The sequence below is a fragment of the Pleurodeles waltl genome, chromosome 11 (assembly GCF_031143425.1).
Source record: "Pleurodeles waltl isolate 20211129_DDA chromosome 11, aPleWal1.hap1.20221129, whole genome shotgun sequence".
In the NCBI taxonomy this organism is placed as follows: Eukaryota; Metazoa; Chordata; class Amphibia; order Caudata; family Salamandridae; genus Pleurodeles; species Pleurodeles waltl.
Genome location: NC_090450.1, coordinates 877,318,148 through 877,336,891, shown reverse-complemented (window position 1 = coordinate 877,336,891; position 18,744 = coordinate 877,318,148). Strand labels below are relative to the sequence as shown.

At 46.0% G+C, this 18,744-nt stretch overlaps 1 protein-coding gene across 9 annotated transcripts in view; it reads left to right on the top strand.

The window, feature by feature from the left end:
• UBE3B (ubiquitin protein ligase E3B) overlaps positions 1-18,744 on the top strand; it is a 342,871-nt gene that overhangs the window by 276,978 nt on the left and 47,149 nt on the right. For all 9 annotated transcript variants that reach the window (XM_069214750.1, XM_069214746.1, XM_069214747.1 and 6 more), the window contains one exon: positions 7,507-7,565. In XM_069214750.1, coding sequence (XP_069070851.1) covers positions 7,507-7,565 — 59 coding nt within the window. The remainder of the gene's footprint in view (positions 1-7,506; positions 7,566-18,744) is intronic.

Sequence of the window (18,744 nt, the reverse complement as noted above, 5' to 3'; positions counted from 1 at the left end):
TTTGCGCTCAAAAGTGCATTTGAGTGAATTGTTACTTACTTTCAAGAATTGATACACTGCAACAGTACTTGCCTTCTTTTGAAGTTTTTCTGGTGTAGAAACATTCTATAAAAAGAACTATATTTTTCTAAACAATGGTCTTGAGTTTCTTGTAGAGTGTGTTACATTTATTGACTCTGTATGTTCAACAAATGTTTAGCACTGCTCTCTGATAAGCCTAAACTGCTCGCCCACACTGCCACAAAATAGAGCATTTGGGATTATTGCTTTAACCCGAGTACACCTAAAAGGGTCACCTAGGCTATCTGCATAGTGCCCCTTTACATTGGGTACACTACAAAGCCAGCTTCCTACGCTCAGATATAAGATACCACCACTCCTAATTATTCCCCTTTTTAAAAAAAAAAAACACAATGGAAAATAACTCATTGTCTGTTTAGACATACAAGTTCTGGAACAATGTCCCCAAAAAATATGTATCATTGACACCAACCTAGAGTTCAGAAAGGCTATAAAAAGATGGTTGTTCTCAAAATCATGACTCGAAAGCACATAGACTATAAGGTGCTGAGTTTATATATGCACTTATTTCACATACTCCTTTCACATACTGCTTCATGTGCAAGACACTGCTACAGGCTGCTACAATAAGTCTGGAGCTTATTCCATGCCTCGCTCACAATACCAAAACACCTACTGCTAGCTGACATCTCCACCAACATCTTCTGCCAATCTTATTCATACTCATTCATTCATACGTGCTAAAGTGCTTTGAGGCCCTACCAAGTGGTAAAAAAAAGTGCTACAGAAATGCTACGTACAGCTTGAGCAGTTAGTCAGATGGAAAGGGTGGATGGTCAGTGCTGCGGAGAGTGGGCCTTAGCAAGTGAATAACTCAATGACATATCGTGTGGTTGTTGCAGTAGTGCACAGGATTTTATTGCATACTCCGTATTTTTGTTGTAAGCTGTTTTGAAAAGTGTTTGCCCCCTCCTTTTGTTTTTCTTAACAATTTAGTCTCTCGTGAAAATACTCCTGGACTATTGGCAGACTTATGCAATGAGATGAAAAATGAAATTATGACTTTGAAAGGGGAATATAAATATTATGTTAAGTTGTGTTTTTGACGGTCCCTGCACAAGATATTGGTTATTTGCTCTTGAGAAAGCCACACAATCCCAGGGTTCTAATGGATATTTCTTATTGAAGTTTCTTTATCATAAAAATGCCCCCAGCAATAGAGTGAATTTGGGAAAATGTCATATAACACCAGATGGGAGGCAGGCTATGGAAGTTTAGCTGAGGAGCCAAGTATCCAAGTAGTATCCCATTATATCCTCTGAAGATCGTGATACGGGGGACGGTAATTCGTCATGTTTGTGACAGAGTACTCCATCCACCGAGATCTAAATCAGGCAGTGAATTATGGCACTTATTTGATGGAAAAAAGTTCAGGATTATTTCTGCCCTGAAGAGGAGTTCTTCAGAAAAGCCCTGCCTAGAAAATAATGTTTTGGGTGGGGGGGAGGCAGGGACATCTATCAATCAAACTCTGCAGAAGTTTCTTTCCCTAATGTTTTGAGAATAGGGTTAAACAGGGTTTGGTAACATAATGTACTTATTCATATGAACACTCACACAAATGTTATAAGTAACTAAGTATAACCCTTTGGGTTGGATACATAATTTAAGGTCACTTATTAAGATAATGTAAGATGCACTTGATATTGAGACTTTCTGTCCCAAACTGAAATCTGTAGGTGTTCCTCATTAGCAATTCAAGCCAGTGCTGTCAGTTACTGATGCCCCCTCTGAGCTCATTTTTGTGACATGGGAGCAATCCTCTTCTGCTATGGCAATTCATGAGCAATTCACATGAAAGCACCCTCTGTGCCTGGAGAACCCAGACCCACCTTGGTTCAGGGTATTTTTGGGTTCAGACTTCCAAAGGCCAATACCATCCCTAAATGCATCTTGATCACAAATGAAGCAAAGTTAATGAGGTGATTTTGGCCTCCGGCAGCCTTGTCTCTGGGATCTCAAATGTCCATAGCCTTCTGGCAAGGTATACAAGGTATATTATGAACGATGACCAGAACAGCCGTTTCACACCTTCCTAACCACATGTAGAACCCCTTTGATCAGTTAGAAAGTGACATCATCGAAGCCTCATTGTACTGTTTGGTGAAAGATACTATGGCTGGGTGTGGTATACTGAGTTTTAACATATGTCTGATCACTGTGTCTTTTCACAGTGACTGGTTTGACAAAAATATATATGTATGTCCAGACAATTTTTAAAAAGACAGATTACTTGGACTGTTGATCTTCCATAAAACTCATTACCTATAACAAAATACAGTGGTGGATGATGATGAGGATGATGCATGGCATTCTTATAGATTTGACCCTCCCCAGGATGAAGATCCAGAGAAGCCAGAAACCTTTGCTTCTCAGTCTCATGAAACATCAGCATACAGTGTAGTCGTTCGCATTAGGATTTTCTCAAATTAACTATCTCCAGAACTGAAAAACAATCAGGACTTGCCCATGCTAAATACTGAATAAAGAACTGTGTGAAGAATTTCAAACATCCTAGTAAGACTCAGGTGATCATTCCACACCTCAAGGCGAAGCTTAAGCCTACTTTTCATCAGGAGACATTTTCCTTCAGACTCATTGGTGGTGTACACCAATGAGTCTGAAGGAACAGGTGACATTCCATCCCCAGAGAGGGACAGCAAGATGTTTAATGAGGCTGGCAAACAGGTAGTTTGTGGCACAACCAGGGAGTGGCATATTGGCCAATGTATTGGTGATGCTAGCAAGACACAACAGACTGTAATGGGAGGAGATGGAAGAGATACTGCACCACCTTTCCAATCCTTACTGTAAGTAGGCTCAGGAGACTGTAAAGCATGCAAGATGATCACCAATGGTAGTATCCACTGTGCATTAATGGCACAGAAGCAGGCTCCTGTCAAGTCAACACTTAACGTCGTCATTCATCACAAGGCATGGTTGCCCATTTCTGGGTTCTGGCCAGTGGTCCCACAGCTGCTCCTTGTGTAGCCATTCAGTGGCAAACCGTTGTTCGACTCATTGAAAGAAGTCATGCTGGAGAAACTGAAAAGAACATGGAAGCGGTAAAGGCTAAGTGCCCCCAAGCACCAACAAAAATGCTTTTCTCTATGGCCAAAAAAAAGAACTTAATTGAGAGGTGGGCAAGCCAGTCTGCATCATGCTCAGCAGCTCTTTTCAATGGAAACCCATCATCTGTATAAGCAGCGCAGTATACCTGTGGAACACTCCGAATTAATGGCTGCTCCAGACACAGGCATGCCAAAGATACAGGTAATTCTGCGACCAAGCAGTGACTTTTCACACATGGGCACTAACCACATAACACTTGACGGAGAAGGCTGAGTTTTTTCTTCCAAAATGGGAGGCCATAACCTCAGACAAGTGGGTACTTTCCACCACAGTCCAACTATATTTCCTGGAATTCCATGCAGTGAGGCCCATTTACCTACCGCGCCATCACAAGACCAACCAACACATCCTTGCTGCTGTTGGCAAAGATGTGAAATTTGCGTGCCAAAAAAACAATAAACACAGTACATGTGAGCCATCAAGGACCACAGGTACACTCTCTATACTTCCTCCTCCACAAGTGATGGAAATCTCTGCCCACTTGTGAGTCATTACCTCTATCGATGTCAAGATGACCAGGCTTCATGAGGTCATTCCTCTACTACAACAGAAGACTACAAGGCAACATTTGACCTCAAGTCACCTACTTCGACATTCCAACACATCTGCACCGCACCAGTACTTGCAGTTTGTGTTAAATGGAACATGCTGCCAATTAAATGTTCTACTTTTCAGCGGCACCTCAGACCAATAAGTGTTCACTTGACATCTAGCTGTGGTGATGGCGAATCTGTGTCACAGTCAAATACATGTGTTTCTTTGTCTGGACAATTGGTTGGTAATAATGATGACTCACTACCAGTGTCTGGCCAGCACACATAACGTAGCTTGCATTCTCCACCCTTTGGGCTTCATAGTCAATGTCAAAGAATCATGCTTTCATCCTCAGGAGTTTAGAACCAATCTAGGGACCACACTCACTACAGTGACCGTTATAGCCTACCAATACCCCAGAGAGGGTCATGGCATTTCAGAGATTGCTTCCCCATTACTAAATGTTATGTCCTTTCAGTGTGAGAATGATAATGATGAACGTTTTGGAGCTGCAGACAGTCCGGCTAGTTCTCAGGAAATTTCTGGCCAAGCTGCACAACAAGGGGGTTTTAATTTGAACAGACACTACAACCACAGTTCTCTACTTTGAAAAACAGGAGAGCACACACTCGCTGCAACTGTCCTGGATAGCCTAAAAGATCTGGCACTGGTCATTGCAGCATCACATACAATTACAGGCTGAGCACCACCCAGGAGTGGATTGCAGTTTTTCCAATTTCCAACCAGGCACCATGAAGAGACTCATGAATCTGAGGTCAATTCCCAGATACTTGAACTGTACTTTCATAATTGATGGACCCCAGTGATAACTTTGTATGCCTCTAAGGTATCCCCTCACAGACCTTCAATGCCAACGTTTTGCCTGCAGGAATCCTCACCCCCAGTCTCTTGAGAATGAACTATGGGTAAACTGGTCTGGGACATTTGCTCTCTTTTTTCCACTTCCAGTGATCCCTTATGTGGTGCACAAATTGAGGCAAGCACTAATGATGCTCATTGCTCCAACATGGGCAGGTCATCCATGGAAACATCCATATACCCACATTAAAGACTTCTCTTACATCTGTGTTTGCTCAATCAGCGGGAAGGCCAAATGTTCATCGCAACTCCAAGTCTTTCACATTTGCAACTTAGCACCTGAGGTCTTAGAATGTGTATGTTTGGCATCTGATGTCTTAGAATGCAGGTATTTGCAGCTATGGTTCAAGTAGTGCAGACTTTAGTTCTCCTGGACAGCATCCTGGCCCTGGAAGCCCAGTCTATTAGTGTGACTTGCGCCTGTTTGACCCGATTTTGCCTTCTGAAAATGATTCTCCCCTTCATCAATCCCTTTTTGCATATACCAATAATGAACGCTATCATTCAGTCATTTCTTGACCAGATTAATTTAATCTACACTGAATCTCCAGACAAAATCTTACATCAACTTCAACTTGCTCAGAATTCTGTAGCACAAGTGCTCCCAAAAACTGCCTGAATATTGCATATTTCATCGGTGCAGCCAGCTCTACCCTATTCATTCAATCTCTTGTAGCCTTTAAGTCCTTACCAATTGTCTATAAAACTCTACTCCTCAGAGCTCCACTTTCATGCCAACACATTTTCCTTCACTCAGCTGTCACACTCTCAGATCTGCAAACCAATTCTTGCTTGCCGTCACTAGGAACAGAACAGTCATTTGAGATTTTTTTTTTACAGCTGAGTCCGAATTATGGAACTTTCTCCACTGAGTTTTTAGACAGAAACAAATCTACTGTCTTTTAGGCATCAGCTATAAACGTGTGTTTTTCATAACCAAGGGCTCGAACAGCAACAGAGTACGCTGTCTCATTCTGCTTGCCCTATTTTGAGTCAAGCGGACTGACAGGTTTTCCCTGACAGAGTAAAATTTACTTCATCATATAAACCTTCCTCCTACAGTCCAGGGAAGTGTCCGTCCGCCCTATTTAAAGTGGCTGAATTAATGGCATTGTTTTTCACAGTTGGTCAAAAATATATACTGTGAGGGACAGTAAAGAATAAAAAAAAAAATACCCCCACTCCATGGGAGAAAATTCCCATGATGTTGGTGTCATTACTTTTTATGGTTCTGCTTTGGTAGTTTGTTTTTAGAAAAGAAACCCAAAGAGCTCATCTCAGGATCGCTGATTTAATTCTAAATTTGGCCAGGGGAGTAGAAGCAAGGTAGTGGACGTAAAATCCTTCACCACCCTGACTGCCTAAATTGTGCCCCAAGTATCATCCAGTCTTTTTCCTTGATCACTGTTAGATTTTAAGGTTGTGCCTTCCTAAAGTGTGAAGAAGCATCTGTGCACAAGCGCTCTAAATATAATTTAGAACATAACATAACTTCCACAGGAATGTATAAACGTTTGTGAACAATTTAGTGACCCTAGAACGCCTACCACTAGAAAATGTTATTCTGCCAAATGGAAACTGTTCGTGAGCTACTGAAATACTCAAAACATGGATCCTCTAATTCTCAAAGTACATCACCTTTTTGCTACCTTTACACATGCAAATGTCCAGATTGTTATACATATATTTATGGTTTCATTTAACTGCAATTCCTGCAAAAAGGAGGCCAGTCGATTTTTCAAATCCATGTCATAAAGAATTTTATGGAAAGGTGTAAGAGAGTAATTCCTGTTAAAGTAGCCCACACCTGGGATCTTAATTAAGTCCTTTCTAACTTAATTGGAGCACCATTTGAGCTATCCTGTTCTTTTACCTTCTTCTTTATACACTTTAGATGGGTTATCATGGTATATGTAAATCACACTCGTGCATTCAGGAAAACAGAACAACTTTTGTTGCTTTCGGACCTCTGCATCTTGGTATCGCACTCTTTAACGCAGGTATTTAAAGGTTATTTATTAAATGCTTAACGCTGTTAATGATACATGAATGTTCAGGCCCAACAAGAAGTAGAGGTGGGTCATACAGTGCCAAAACATTGTTCCTGGCATCTCTTGCTTCTGTTCGCAGGTCATGGCTTTAGGGCGTGGAGTACTGTTTTTCATACTGTGCACAACGTGGGCTAGATAGTTGCACATGCTGTATACGGAAAACATTAAATACCGGCAACAATTGGTTTGCACTTGACCACTGCACATAGACTCACAGGTGAGCTTAGGGTACGTAGGCAGACAGCCTTAAAAACAAAAAAGAAGGAAAAATGTTACATTCTGGCATGAGGAAGGGAAGGTGTGAGGCACAAGAGGAATAATCAAGTAGGGGAATACAGGAAGCTTATAGGAGTAGTGCCTATCGTAGTGATCTTACGGCAGTGAATAGTTTGAGAGCCACGCAGAACATGGCAAAGCTTTCCTCTGCTGTATGTTTGCTTCATGTCAGCCTTGAGACTATACTGTGTCTCTGAAATGTGTTCCGTCTTTTGATGTAACCTTTTAAATACTAAGAGAGAAATGGACACAATAAAATTATGTTCATGTTGATTAAGACGCTTTTAGTTCATAGTCTCTTCCCTATTATACCAGCCATCTATCTCCTGCTCACCTTTAGCTGGGCAAAGGGAAGTGTCCTCCCTACCTACCATGAATGTATGAAAATTGAGGGGATATACTCAGGAGGCATTGGAACCAACTTTGAGGAGTTATGCTCAAATGTCTGTGCACTGTTTTATTTTATTTTTAAATAAGAAAATTGTACATGCCAGTAGGAGGGAGCCTTCAGACCTACAGCACCAGAATTAATATTTCCTGTTTCTCTCCATAGCTCATTTGTCATGAACTAATTCCCGGGGGAAAGACAATGGCTGTCACAAATGAAAATAAGTAAGTGTTTACTTACCTTCTAAATTTTAAAATATGTGATTCCCAGTCATAAGCTTATATTTGGCATGCTTTGAAGCAAACAGATATTGTCTGAAATGGAAAATGGGAAATGGTTTCATTTCACAGCATTTATTTTTTTGGAATTACTGTGTAGCCTGATGTATTTAAGTTATCATGTGTTTGGCAGTATTTTCAGTAGTGTCAACAACCTTGGCTTTAAATTTGAATTATATAGTATTGTATGCAGAAAGAGACAGGTGATTACATTCTGACATGAAAGAGCATATAGTACAGGTTTGTAATACTTCGATCAGTCCATTGTAGAAGATGATGAAAGGAGACTGGAGAAAAGTCAGGAGATTTCCCTGAACATTGGTTCATATGAAAAGAAAGCGGGGTGGGGCAAATTTATACATGTATCTTGTGAGACCCATTGCTTGCTGTGTCCCAGCCCAATTCGCATTTCAAAAACACATTCCTATAGAGAAAGCTCTTGATGTTTCTAGAATAAAGTTAACTTCTGTAGGAAAGTACTATATAAACTAAACATACCCTGCCCCACACATAAATGGTGAGAGTGAGCCATAGTGTGCAGCATGGTATTCGTGTCTACCCAGATAGTCCAGGCTTCATTCCTTTATCTCCACATATTATTGAGGGTATTATTGACATTCTTACTTGGTAGGCGTTTAATCTTTTCTCAAGACTCTGTACAGCTGCATGTGTATATGTACAATAGAAAGCACACATTTTTGATGTTTCAAGGTTTTTTTCTGCAGACTAACTAATCCTGGGTTCTCCAGTATTAGATCCTTGATAGATTCACATGCTTGAATCATTCCCTGTCATCGAAGTGGAAGTCCCACGGTTCCATAAAATAGCAGTATGTATCATTCTCGTAGGCTCCAATGACAATGAACAGTCACTTTAATAACTTATCTATGTCCTTTTTAAAGTGGGACCAAACTTGACCTATGACCAACCAGGTAACAGCATCCTCTGGTACACTCCCAAGAGAGGCTGCATCCCTCAGATTTTCTACTGCATGTCGTGTGAAGGTAGTCTCCCTGAGCTCTGCTCAGTTTTTTCCTTACTTCAAGCTAAGAATTACAGCTCTGATACTTCCAGAAAAGGACTCTCAGATCTTGCAAGTCCTGTGGAAAAAAACAACTTCATGTGGATTGCCCACAGAAAGAATGTATTTACTGCCTCTACCCCAACTATCAGGTAAATGATTGTAAGATTTGTAGAACTTTCTCTTCTAAGACTTTGAAGGACAGAGAAGGGAGGCTACTTCTACAGCTACAGAAGTCAAAAACCCAAAGGCTACCACTTCTGAAGAGGACAGTGACATTTCCAAGAGGACAAGAAAATGCCAAGATCCTTTGACCAGGGCACATCTGAGGGACAAGAAAGACCTTCTTAATGGCTGGCGCTGCGCATCGCGAGTGAGCGACCTCTGACCTGCCTTAGGTCTAGAGCTCGCCCCCCACGTCCGCAGCACCAACCTGCTGTCTCCTGCCTCTGACCCCCGCCCACGCTACTGCTAGCGTGTGCGAGGCCCTCCTCCACCCGCAGGCATCCCCCTGCGCCTCATCCCTGGTGTCTAGTGGGCTCTAGCAAGCTTCACTTGACCCGTGTGCCGCTTTCCGCTGTCCTGTAAGTGTTTTTCTATATTTTCAGCGCCTTGCCTCCTTGCGCTTCTGCCCCCGTCGTGCCCCTTCTGATTGTGCCACTTTTCGCCGTCCTGTAAGTGTTTTCTATTGTTTTTCAAGCGCCTTGCCTCCTGCGCGTCTGCCCCCGTTGTGCCCCTCTGATTGCTGTGCCCCGATTGTATTTTGTGCCATTAGTGTATTTTTGTGACTGTTTTCAAATTGTGCCCGACTTTTCTGTGCCTTGTTTTTCTTGTTTTCGCCCCTTGGGCGCTCACCCTTGCAGTTCTCTCCCTGCCGCTGCCTCCCTGCGGCCCCGCCCCCCTCGCGCCCCCATTCGCCGCTCCCTCCCTCCTCCCAGCTGCTTCTCCCTCCCTCCCCCCTCCCTTCTTAATGGCTGGCGCTGCGCGTCCGCGCAGTGGGTGCGCCGCTGGCGCGCCAGAGGCAAGCCCGTCTGCGCCAGTCCGCGCCTGGACCGCGCCCAGCGCCACCCCCTGGTCCTCGCGCCCCATGCCTTCGTTACTCGCCCAGCGAACTCCTCGCCTTCAACCCTGGCCCCTCCACAGAGTGCTTCCAGGCCAGCCCGAAGCAGACCAAAGGACCTTTTTCCTGCCGCACCTGCAACTTCACCTGCAACAAAACAACGAAGCCAGCAACAACCAACACAAACCACCTGCACTGCATCCTCCTCAACACACGCTCCGCACGAAGGCACGCCATCGACCTCTGGGACCTGCTCGACAGCACCGCCCCAGACGTAGACTTCCTGACCGAAACCTGGTGGAACGACTCCTCGGCCCCTGACATCTCCATCACCATCCCTGACGGCTACAAGATCACCAGAAGAGACCGCACCAACGGAATCGGCGGAGGAATAGCCATTGCCCACAAAGCTACCCTCAAGATCCATACCCACACAGACGACACCCTCAAAACAGCCGAACACCTCCACTTCCAGATTCACACGGACCCCAACACTACCCTCCGAGGAACCCTCATATACCGTCCTCCAGGACCAAGAGCCCTCTTCAGCGACACCGTCTCCGACCTCGCAAGCACCCACGCCCTCGCCTCTTCAGACTACATCCTCCTGGGAGACCTAAACTTCCACCTGGAGAACAACAATGACGTCAACACCGCATCACTGACCACCAACCTCTCCAACCTCGGACTCCGTCAACTGGTCAACACTCCCACCCACATCGCCGGCCACACCCTTGACCCACTCTTCACTTCAAGCAACCACATCTCTTTCAGCCACACCTCCGAACTCCACTGGACCGACCATCACTGCGTCCATTTCTCCTTCAAGAAAAACACCGAACACCACCGCACCCCTCTTCCGCCTCACCGCCGCTGGGGAAAAGTCACCGAAGACCAACTCACCAACACCCTCGCCAAAAACCCACCACCCGACCCCACCGACCCGGACTTCGCCGCCATCAACCTCCAACAATGGATCCTCAACTGCGCCAACATCCTAGCCCCACTCAAGAAACCCACCGCCAACCAAGAAAAGAAAAAACCAGCCTGATTCACAGACGAACTAACCACCTCCAAACGCACCTGCCAGAAACTCAAGAAAAAATGGATCCTCGAGCGCACACCCGAGAACCTTGCTACCCTCAAGGAAGCCAACCGTAAACACCACCAACTGATCCGACTCGCCAAGCGCTCCCACTTCACAGAACGCCTTAACAACAATGCTCACGACTGCAAGGAACTCTTCAGCATCGTGAAGGAACTCTCCAACCCCAACGCCAACGTCAATGACATCCCTCCATCCCAGAAACTCTGCGACGATCTCTCCACATTCTTCTACCAGAAAATCGCAGCTATCCACGACAGCTTCAACACCTCACCTCCGCCAGACCCCACCCCCAACAACTCCTCCCACGCCGACCACATCACCACCTGTACCCAAGTAGACGACGCCGAAACCCTAAAAACCATGAACTCCATTCACTCAGGATCTCCATCTGACCCCTGCCCACATCACGTTTTCAACAAAGCCGACGTCGCCATCGCCCCCATACTCCGCAAGATCATCAACCTTTCCTTCAACACCGCTACCTTCCCGGACAGCTGGAAGCACGCAGAAATCCAACCTCTCCTCAAGAAACCTAAGGCTGACCTCAACGATCTCAAAAACTTCCGACCAATCTCCCTCCTCCCTTTTCCAGCGAAAGTCATCGAGAAGATCGTCAACACACAGCTCGCCCACTACCTAGAAGACAACTCCATCCTAGACCCCTCCCAATCCGGGTTCAGATGAAACCACAGCACAGAGACTGCACTCCTCGCCGCCACAGATGACATCAGACTACAAATGGACAACGGCGAAACCTCAGCCCTGATCCTCTTAGACCTATCAGCCGCCTTCGATACAGTCTGCCACCGCACCCTACTAACCCGTCTACACGAAGCCGGCATCCAAGACAAAGCCCTCAACTGGATCTCCTCCTTTCTCTCCGGCAGAACCCAGAGGGTCCGACTCTCACCTTTCCACTCCAAAGCCACCAACCTCATCTGCGGCGTCCCCCAAGGCTCCTCACTAAGCCCAACGCTATTCAACATCTACATGGCCCCCCTCGCACAACTGGCCCGCCAGCACAACCTCAGCATCATCTCCTACGCCGACAACACCCAGCTCGTCCTCTCCCTGACCAAAGATCCTCTCACCGCCAAAGCCAACCTTCACGAGGGACTGAAATCCATTGCCGAATGGATGAGCAACAGCCGCCTAAAACTTAACTCCGACAAGACGGAAGTCCTCATCCTCGGGCGCACCCCATCGGCCTGGAACGACTCGTGGTGGCCCACCGCCCTAGGCCCTCCACCCGCCCCAGCCAACCACGCACGAAATCTCGGCTTCATCCTCGACTCCGCCCTCACCATGTCCAAACAGGTCAACGCAGTCTCACCCTCCTGTTTTAACACCCTCTGTATGCTCCGCAGGATCTTCAAGTGGATTCCAACAGGAACCAGAAAGACGGTAACCCAAGCCCTCGTCAGTAGCAGACTCGACTACGGCAACGCACTCTACACAGGCATCCCAACAAAAGACATCAAACGACTCCAACGCATCCAGAACGCATCCGCCCGCCTGATCCTCGACATACCCCGCCGATGTCACATCCCCCCTCACCTGAGGGACCTCCACTGGCTCCCGGTGGACAAGAGGATCACCTTTAAACTCCTCACCCATGCACACAAGGCTCTACACGACACCGGACCCACCTACCTGAACACCAGACTCAACTTCTACGTTCCCTCACGTCAACTACGCTCTGCCAACCTTGCCCTCGCCATCGTCCCCCGAATCCAGCGCAAGACCTCTGGCGGCAGATCCTTCTCCTACCTCGCCGCCAAGACCTGGAACGCACTCCCGACCGCACTACGCCAGACCCAGGATCTCCTCACCCTCAGGAGACTCCTCAAGACATGGCTCTTTGAACGATAGCAGCACCACCCCCCCCCCTAGCGCCTCGAAACCCTCACGGGTACATAGCGCGCTTTATAAATTATTGATTGATTGATTGACTATGAAGATTTGAGAAAAAATGAGAAAAATCACCACATCTCCACAGAGATGGCCTCCTCTCAGTCCACAACCCCATCTCTAAAGTCTAGAGATTCAACAATAACAAACACCGTTGATGACAATATCCACGTCGACGGCAGTCTCATCGACAACGACGATGGTCATCACCGTTTCGTCAACTAGGCCATCGTCGGCAGGAACAACGGCCATCGACGTTTCTGTATCATTGATGAGAATTCAACCACTGTTGATGCTTCCATCAGTGACTATGCCATTGATGACACCTCTGTCGACGGCACCACCAAGAAAGACATCGTCGATGACGAAGCAACATCCATCATTGCTGGCAACTCCAGGTCCAACCTGTAGTGCTTTTGGTTTTATCTAGTTTTTAAGCACTTACATAACACACCAGAAATGCACTTCTGAGTTCAAAGAAGACTTTTATTGTTGTTAATTCTTCCCCAACCGCAATGTAACTGACGGATTAGTAGATTTCAAGCGCACGTCAATGCACAGTTTGCAATATACACAGCAGGTTATATTTATAAGATATTGAATGCAAAGCAAAACAAATACTTCACCGTGTGGGAAACTATTTACAGCTTCATCTTTCTAGGGTCTGCAAGCTGATGACTCCCTGTCAGCTGCGAGAAAGAGATTTATCTACCCACACGGGATGCTGCCAACTGGCACCTAGTTCCAGCACGAAGTCAGGCAGATCCGAATCTGAATCTCTGCAGCCTGTGACATTCGTTACAAAGGTGTGCCCCCTCCTCTCAGACCCGGGAAAACTGAGCTAGCCTTTGGAGACTGGCCAGGTCTCCGAGACTACTCCTCTTCCCAAGCTCAAGCGGAGAAAAACAACCAGTGTACCCTCTCTTATCATGTCTAGTCTACTGTGAGAAAAACATCTTGGTTCATCTTGTGCCAAAACACAGCTTGGAAAAATACAGCTTGGATTCTCAACTGCAATGTCTAACTCCACGTTAAAGGCAATAGGCAGCTAACCTAAATATCAAATGCAATGTATAGTGTCATGTCAAAGCCAATAGGCAGCTGAGCTGAATACAAAATGCAATGTATAATATCATGTCAAAGCCAATAGGCAGAATATCTAATAGCATGTCAAAGTCAATAGGCAGCTAAACTGAATACAGGATGTAATATCTAATGCAATGTCAAAGCCAATAGGCGGCGAAACTGGATACAGAAAGTAATGGCTAATGCCATGTCAAAGCCAATAGGCGGCTCAACTGAACAAAACATACAATGTGCTACTGGTGAACATTGAGCAACTAATATGTGCAGTGGTGAAACACAAAGTCATTGGTCAAACAAAATTAAGCCACTAGGCAGGACACAACCATGGCGTCGATGATGGCATAGTCGACGACATCATCGACGGGACCGTCAACGATGATAGTAAAGGTGGCTACAAGGACATCGACTCCAGCGCTAACGTCCCCCAGTAAAGTTTCACCTTTTCCTACATTACATCTATTGGGTATGGAGGAGTCAGATGATGATGGGCCCTATGGGCATGCACACAGTCTGTCTGAATTACTGCTTAAATGCCAAGAGAATGATGACATTGAGGAGGAAGACGAACAGTATGATCAGCAATATTATGCTCCTCCACCAAGAAAGCATTACCAGCACCTTTATCAGCCTCAACAACGGCAGGAGGAACTACAGTTCCCTGTATCAGTGGTCCAGGATATGCAAGCTATGTTACAGGATTATAAGAGGAGTGTCTCCTGAAGCAACTGAACAGCAGATGCTACCATTTCAAACAGCTGTTCCAACTACACCTCAAAATATCCCTCCGCCTGTAACTCCAGGTTTGACTCTAGGGCCAGGTATAGTGGCACCACCAAGAGAGGACCCTTCTCCATCGGAGGATAAAAGAGAGGAAAAAGAGATAGAAGAAAATGCTCCTCCACAGAATGAGTGAGATGACTACCTAATTCCCACACCGTCTCCTCCACTGCCTCATCCATCAGATTCTCCCACAGAGGACATCAAGGAGTTTCATAACTTGATGGACAGAGTAGCGACAAGGTTTCACTTTCAACTTCTATCAAGCAAGCTGATTGTTTCCTTTACAATTTTAAGGAACAAGCAAGGAAATCGGTCAGGTCTATCCCCATTATTGACTACAGGAGGAGGGATAAAGATAATGAAAAACCTGGCTACAGTGTTTGCAGTGCCACCCCTGGTGGACAAAAAGTAAGTACAAGGCCCCGGAAGATTCTTTGCTTGTCTTACAGGTCATCTCAAACCAAACTCTGTAATATCTCAAGCTGCACAACATTGCTCCAAGAATCCTTCCGCTCCAATCTCTACACAGACCGGACAGGGAGTGCAGACATCTGGATAATTTGGGCATGAGATTTTTCTTCATGTCTGCCATTGTGGTACGGGCAGCAAACTCTCTTGCTATCCTTGGCTGCTTTGATAGGCAGATGTGGTCTGACAACCTCATAGACCTTACCCTGACGACAAGAAAGCAAAAGCCATAAAGATCCTGCAAGAGGGAGAGCGCACCCCCTCTGAGGTTATAGATTGCACGTTGGACATTTCATCAACAGGCTTTTGCCAACTGGCTGGAGCAGCAGTGAGACGCCAAGGATGGCTGAAATTAATGTCTTCTAGTCCAGAGGTCCTGTCTAAGGGTTTGGATAAGGCCTATAATGGCGAAGCACTTTTTGGAAAGCGCATCCATGATGCGCTGCTAGCGATAAAGACGAACACTCAGTACCGTCAGACTCCTGCAGGGGCCTATACCAAACAAGGCCCTCGCCAAAAACAACCCTCCCAGAATAGGGGTACAGGTAGTAAACAGTGACCTGCACATGGTGCTGGCTACAGACACCTCGTCGCTTCCTGTGGGTGCAAAGATCTCCCACTGTCTACCCCAATGGAGAGAGATAACATCAGACAAATGGGTATTAGACATGTCACTGATGGCCATACCCTAGAATTTGTACAGAGACCACCAAACAACCCCCTAAGGGGAACACCCCCCCCCCATCTTCACTTACTGAGAAAGGAAGCCCTCACCATGCTTGCAAAGGGAGCAATCAAGACAGTTCCATTTTCACAAAAGGTCCTAGGCTTCTACTCCGGATTCTTCCTGATATGAAAGACAACAGGGGAATGGAGGTCCATACTGGACTTAAGAAAATTGAAAAAAATCTTATGCAAGCAATCATTTTGAATGGTCACTCTCTCCGAAATCCTGCACCTCCTCAACAGCAGAGATTTCATGACAACTCTCAATTTTCAGGATGACCATTTCCACATCTCCATACATCCAAAACACAGGAAATATATTCGCTTCACCATAGCCGGTACCCTTTACCCATTCTAAGTACTCACATTCAGACTCAAATCTGCACCTCATATATTCATCAAGTGCCTGGCACCGGTAGCAGCCGCTCTCCGAACCCAAGGTCACCAAGTGTTTCCCTACTTGGACGATTGGCTGCTCAAAGTCCCAACCAACAAAGCATCAAGTGTCCAGAGCCACATCAGCCTGTCTTAACCTATTTCGCAAGTTGGGTCTCACTGTAAATTTTCAAAAATCAGTAACTATTCCAAGCCAAACTATAATGTTCCTAGGATCTATTCTGGGTGCAACCAACCACAAGCGTATTTATCTCAGGACAGACAACACAAACTAAGCCCTAACAGTCAAGCTATCAAAAAGAAGGTCCTCTTCAGTTTGTCTTTACAAGTCATTACTGTGCATGATGTCTTCTGCAATCAGTCTCGTACCTCTTGCACAACTGAAGATGAGGCCATTGCAAGAAGAATTGCAGAAGCAGTGGATCCACACAGAAGAATCGTTCAACGACATTGTAACTATCACTCCAAACATGAAGGAAGCCCAACTGTGGTGGTCTCAGGCTTCCCATTTATCACGGGATTTCTACCTCAGATCCCCGAGTTCGTCAGAACCATAGATGCATTTGTGCAAGTCTGGGGTGGTCACCTGCAGAACTTGCAAACTCAGGGAAAGTGGTAGACTCAAGAGAAAGTCTTGCATATGAACAGACTGGAGTTGAAAGCCATATTTCTCACTTGGCAGGCTTTTCTTCCGAGGATAGCAGGCTTCTCAGTGCTGGTTTGTATGGACAAAACGACCAGCATACATTACATAAACAAACAAGGAGGTACACAATCACTGACGACCTCCCAAGAGGCCCAGGATCTGTGTAATTGGCTCACTATTCACAAAATATCACCAAGAGCCGAGCATGTGTCCCGAGTCAGCAACATTGTAGCAGACACTCAGAAGGGCAAAGTACAGTTGCCACGAGTGGGAATAAGATCAAACACAGCTAAACAGCATATTTTCACAATGTGCACATCAGCATTGGTTCTCTTTTCAACAGACAAGAATACCAAATGCCAGTTCTATGCCAGTCGGTATCCACTCCCAGTGTCATGGGTGAATGCCATTTTGATCAGGTGGTTAGGGATTTATGCATACACTTCCCCCCCCTCTCATACTGAAGGTTCTCAGGAAAGTGAGAAGAGAGCACTGTCACCTGGTCCTGATTGCTCCTAGGTGGCCCATGCAAAACTGGTTTACGAAACTCCTCCTGTCATCTGAATTCAATCCCATTCACCTCCCAGCACTGCCAACATTGTTAACCATGAACAAGGGTCAGATCCTGCATCCGGAACTGGCCTCTCTCCACTTGTGTGCATGGCTTCTGAATTCAAATTTTTTATTTTTTTTTAACCAAATTTATTAGTTTTGTTTTCATTGAGTTAAAGAACAGTACACACACAGTGCGTCCCAACAACATCAATAATAGAGGTACGGAGCGTAAGACACGATCCAATGCTGGACAATCAGTGTTCAATAGTACGTTACAATAAAACATCATGATAAGCTCACCATTTCCCCCATATTTTATCATGTTTTTTAGGGCGCCCTCGCGCTGCATAGATCGGCTTTTCTTGATGTACACACCAATTGACCCCTGCCCTACATCCTTCCAGCAAAGGAGCCCTGGGAAGTCTCCACCCGTGAGCAATATCTCTCTAAGCGACAAGGCATGCAACTCCCACAAATGCCCGTTCAGCACTGCCACCCCCACAGCTCCTCCAATAGCCCCAGTAAGGCAACCTTAGGGCCTAGGTCTATAGGACGCACCAGGACCTCTGCTATTTTCTTTCCAATCCCCTCCCAAAAGGGTCGTATTTGGGGACAGCTCCAAGTCGCGTGGAGGAAGTCCCCTCCAGGAGGCCACACCTGGCACAGACGGACCCCGCTCCGCCAGACATCTTCGACATTATTGCAGGGGTTAAGTAAGATGCATGGAGGTAGTTGAACTGCACCATCCACAGCCTAGCTGAGATAGCTAACTCCCGGGGGGACCAACAGTCCTCCCGCCAATCAACATCATCCAGCTCTCCTACCCATTGCATCCACCTCTGTCACAGGTGGTCAAACCCAATTGGGGCGTTTGTAAGTAGAGATTTATAAACTTGGGACACTGCTTTCTTCCCCAGGCTCCCAGTTAACAGTTTCGCCTCGAGTGGGCTGTACTCAGGAGCTGGGTGTTAACTGAAAAGTGTGCACACAGGGCATAACGCAGTTGCAGGTATCGAAAGAATTGTGTCTGATGTAGCCCATAGTGCTCTCTCATGTCCTGGAATGACATAAGGTTGACCCCTCTGTACATGTCCCCAAAGTAAGTCACCCCTATTAAGTCCCAGTGCTGAAAGCCCTTTAAGGTAGCAAGCTGGTGCAGCCATTCTCCGTGCCACAGTGGACTCATTCGAGTAAGGCACTGGTTCCATTTTATGAGTTTTAGGGCCACCCTCCAGCAACCTACCGCCACCCAGGTGCAAGATTCAGTCTGGACAGGAATCCTGCCACCATAGAGTATACCCAGTAGGCCTCCAAAGCCCGCTTCGTGAATCTCAAAGTCAGTATGCCGGGTCGTCCCAGCCTCCCACA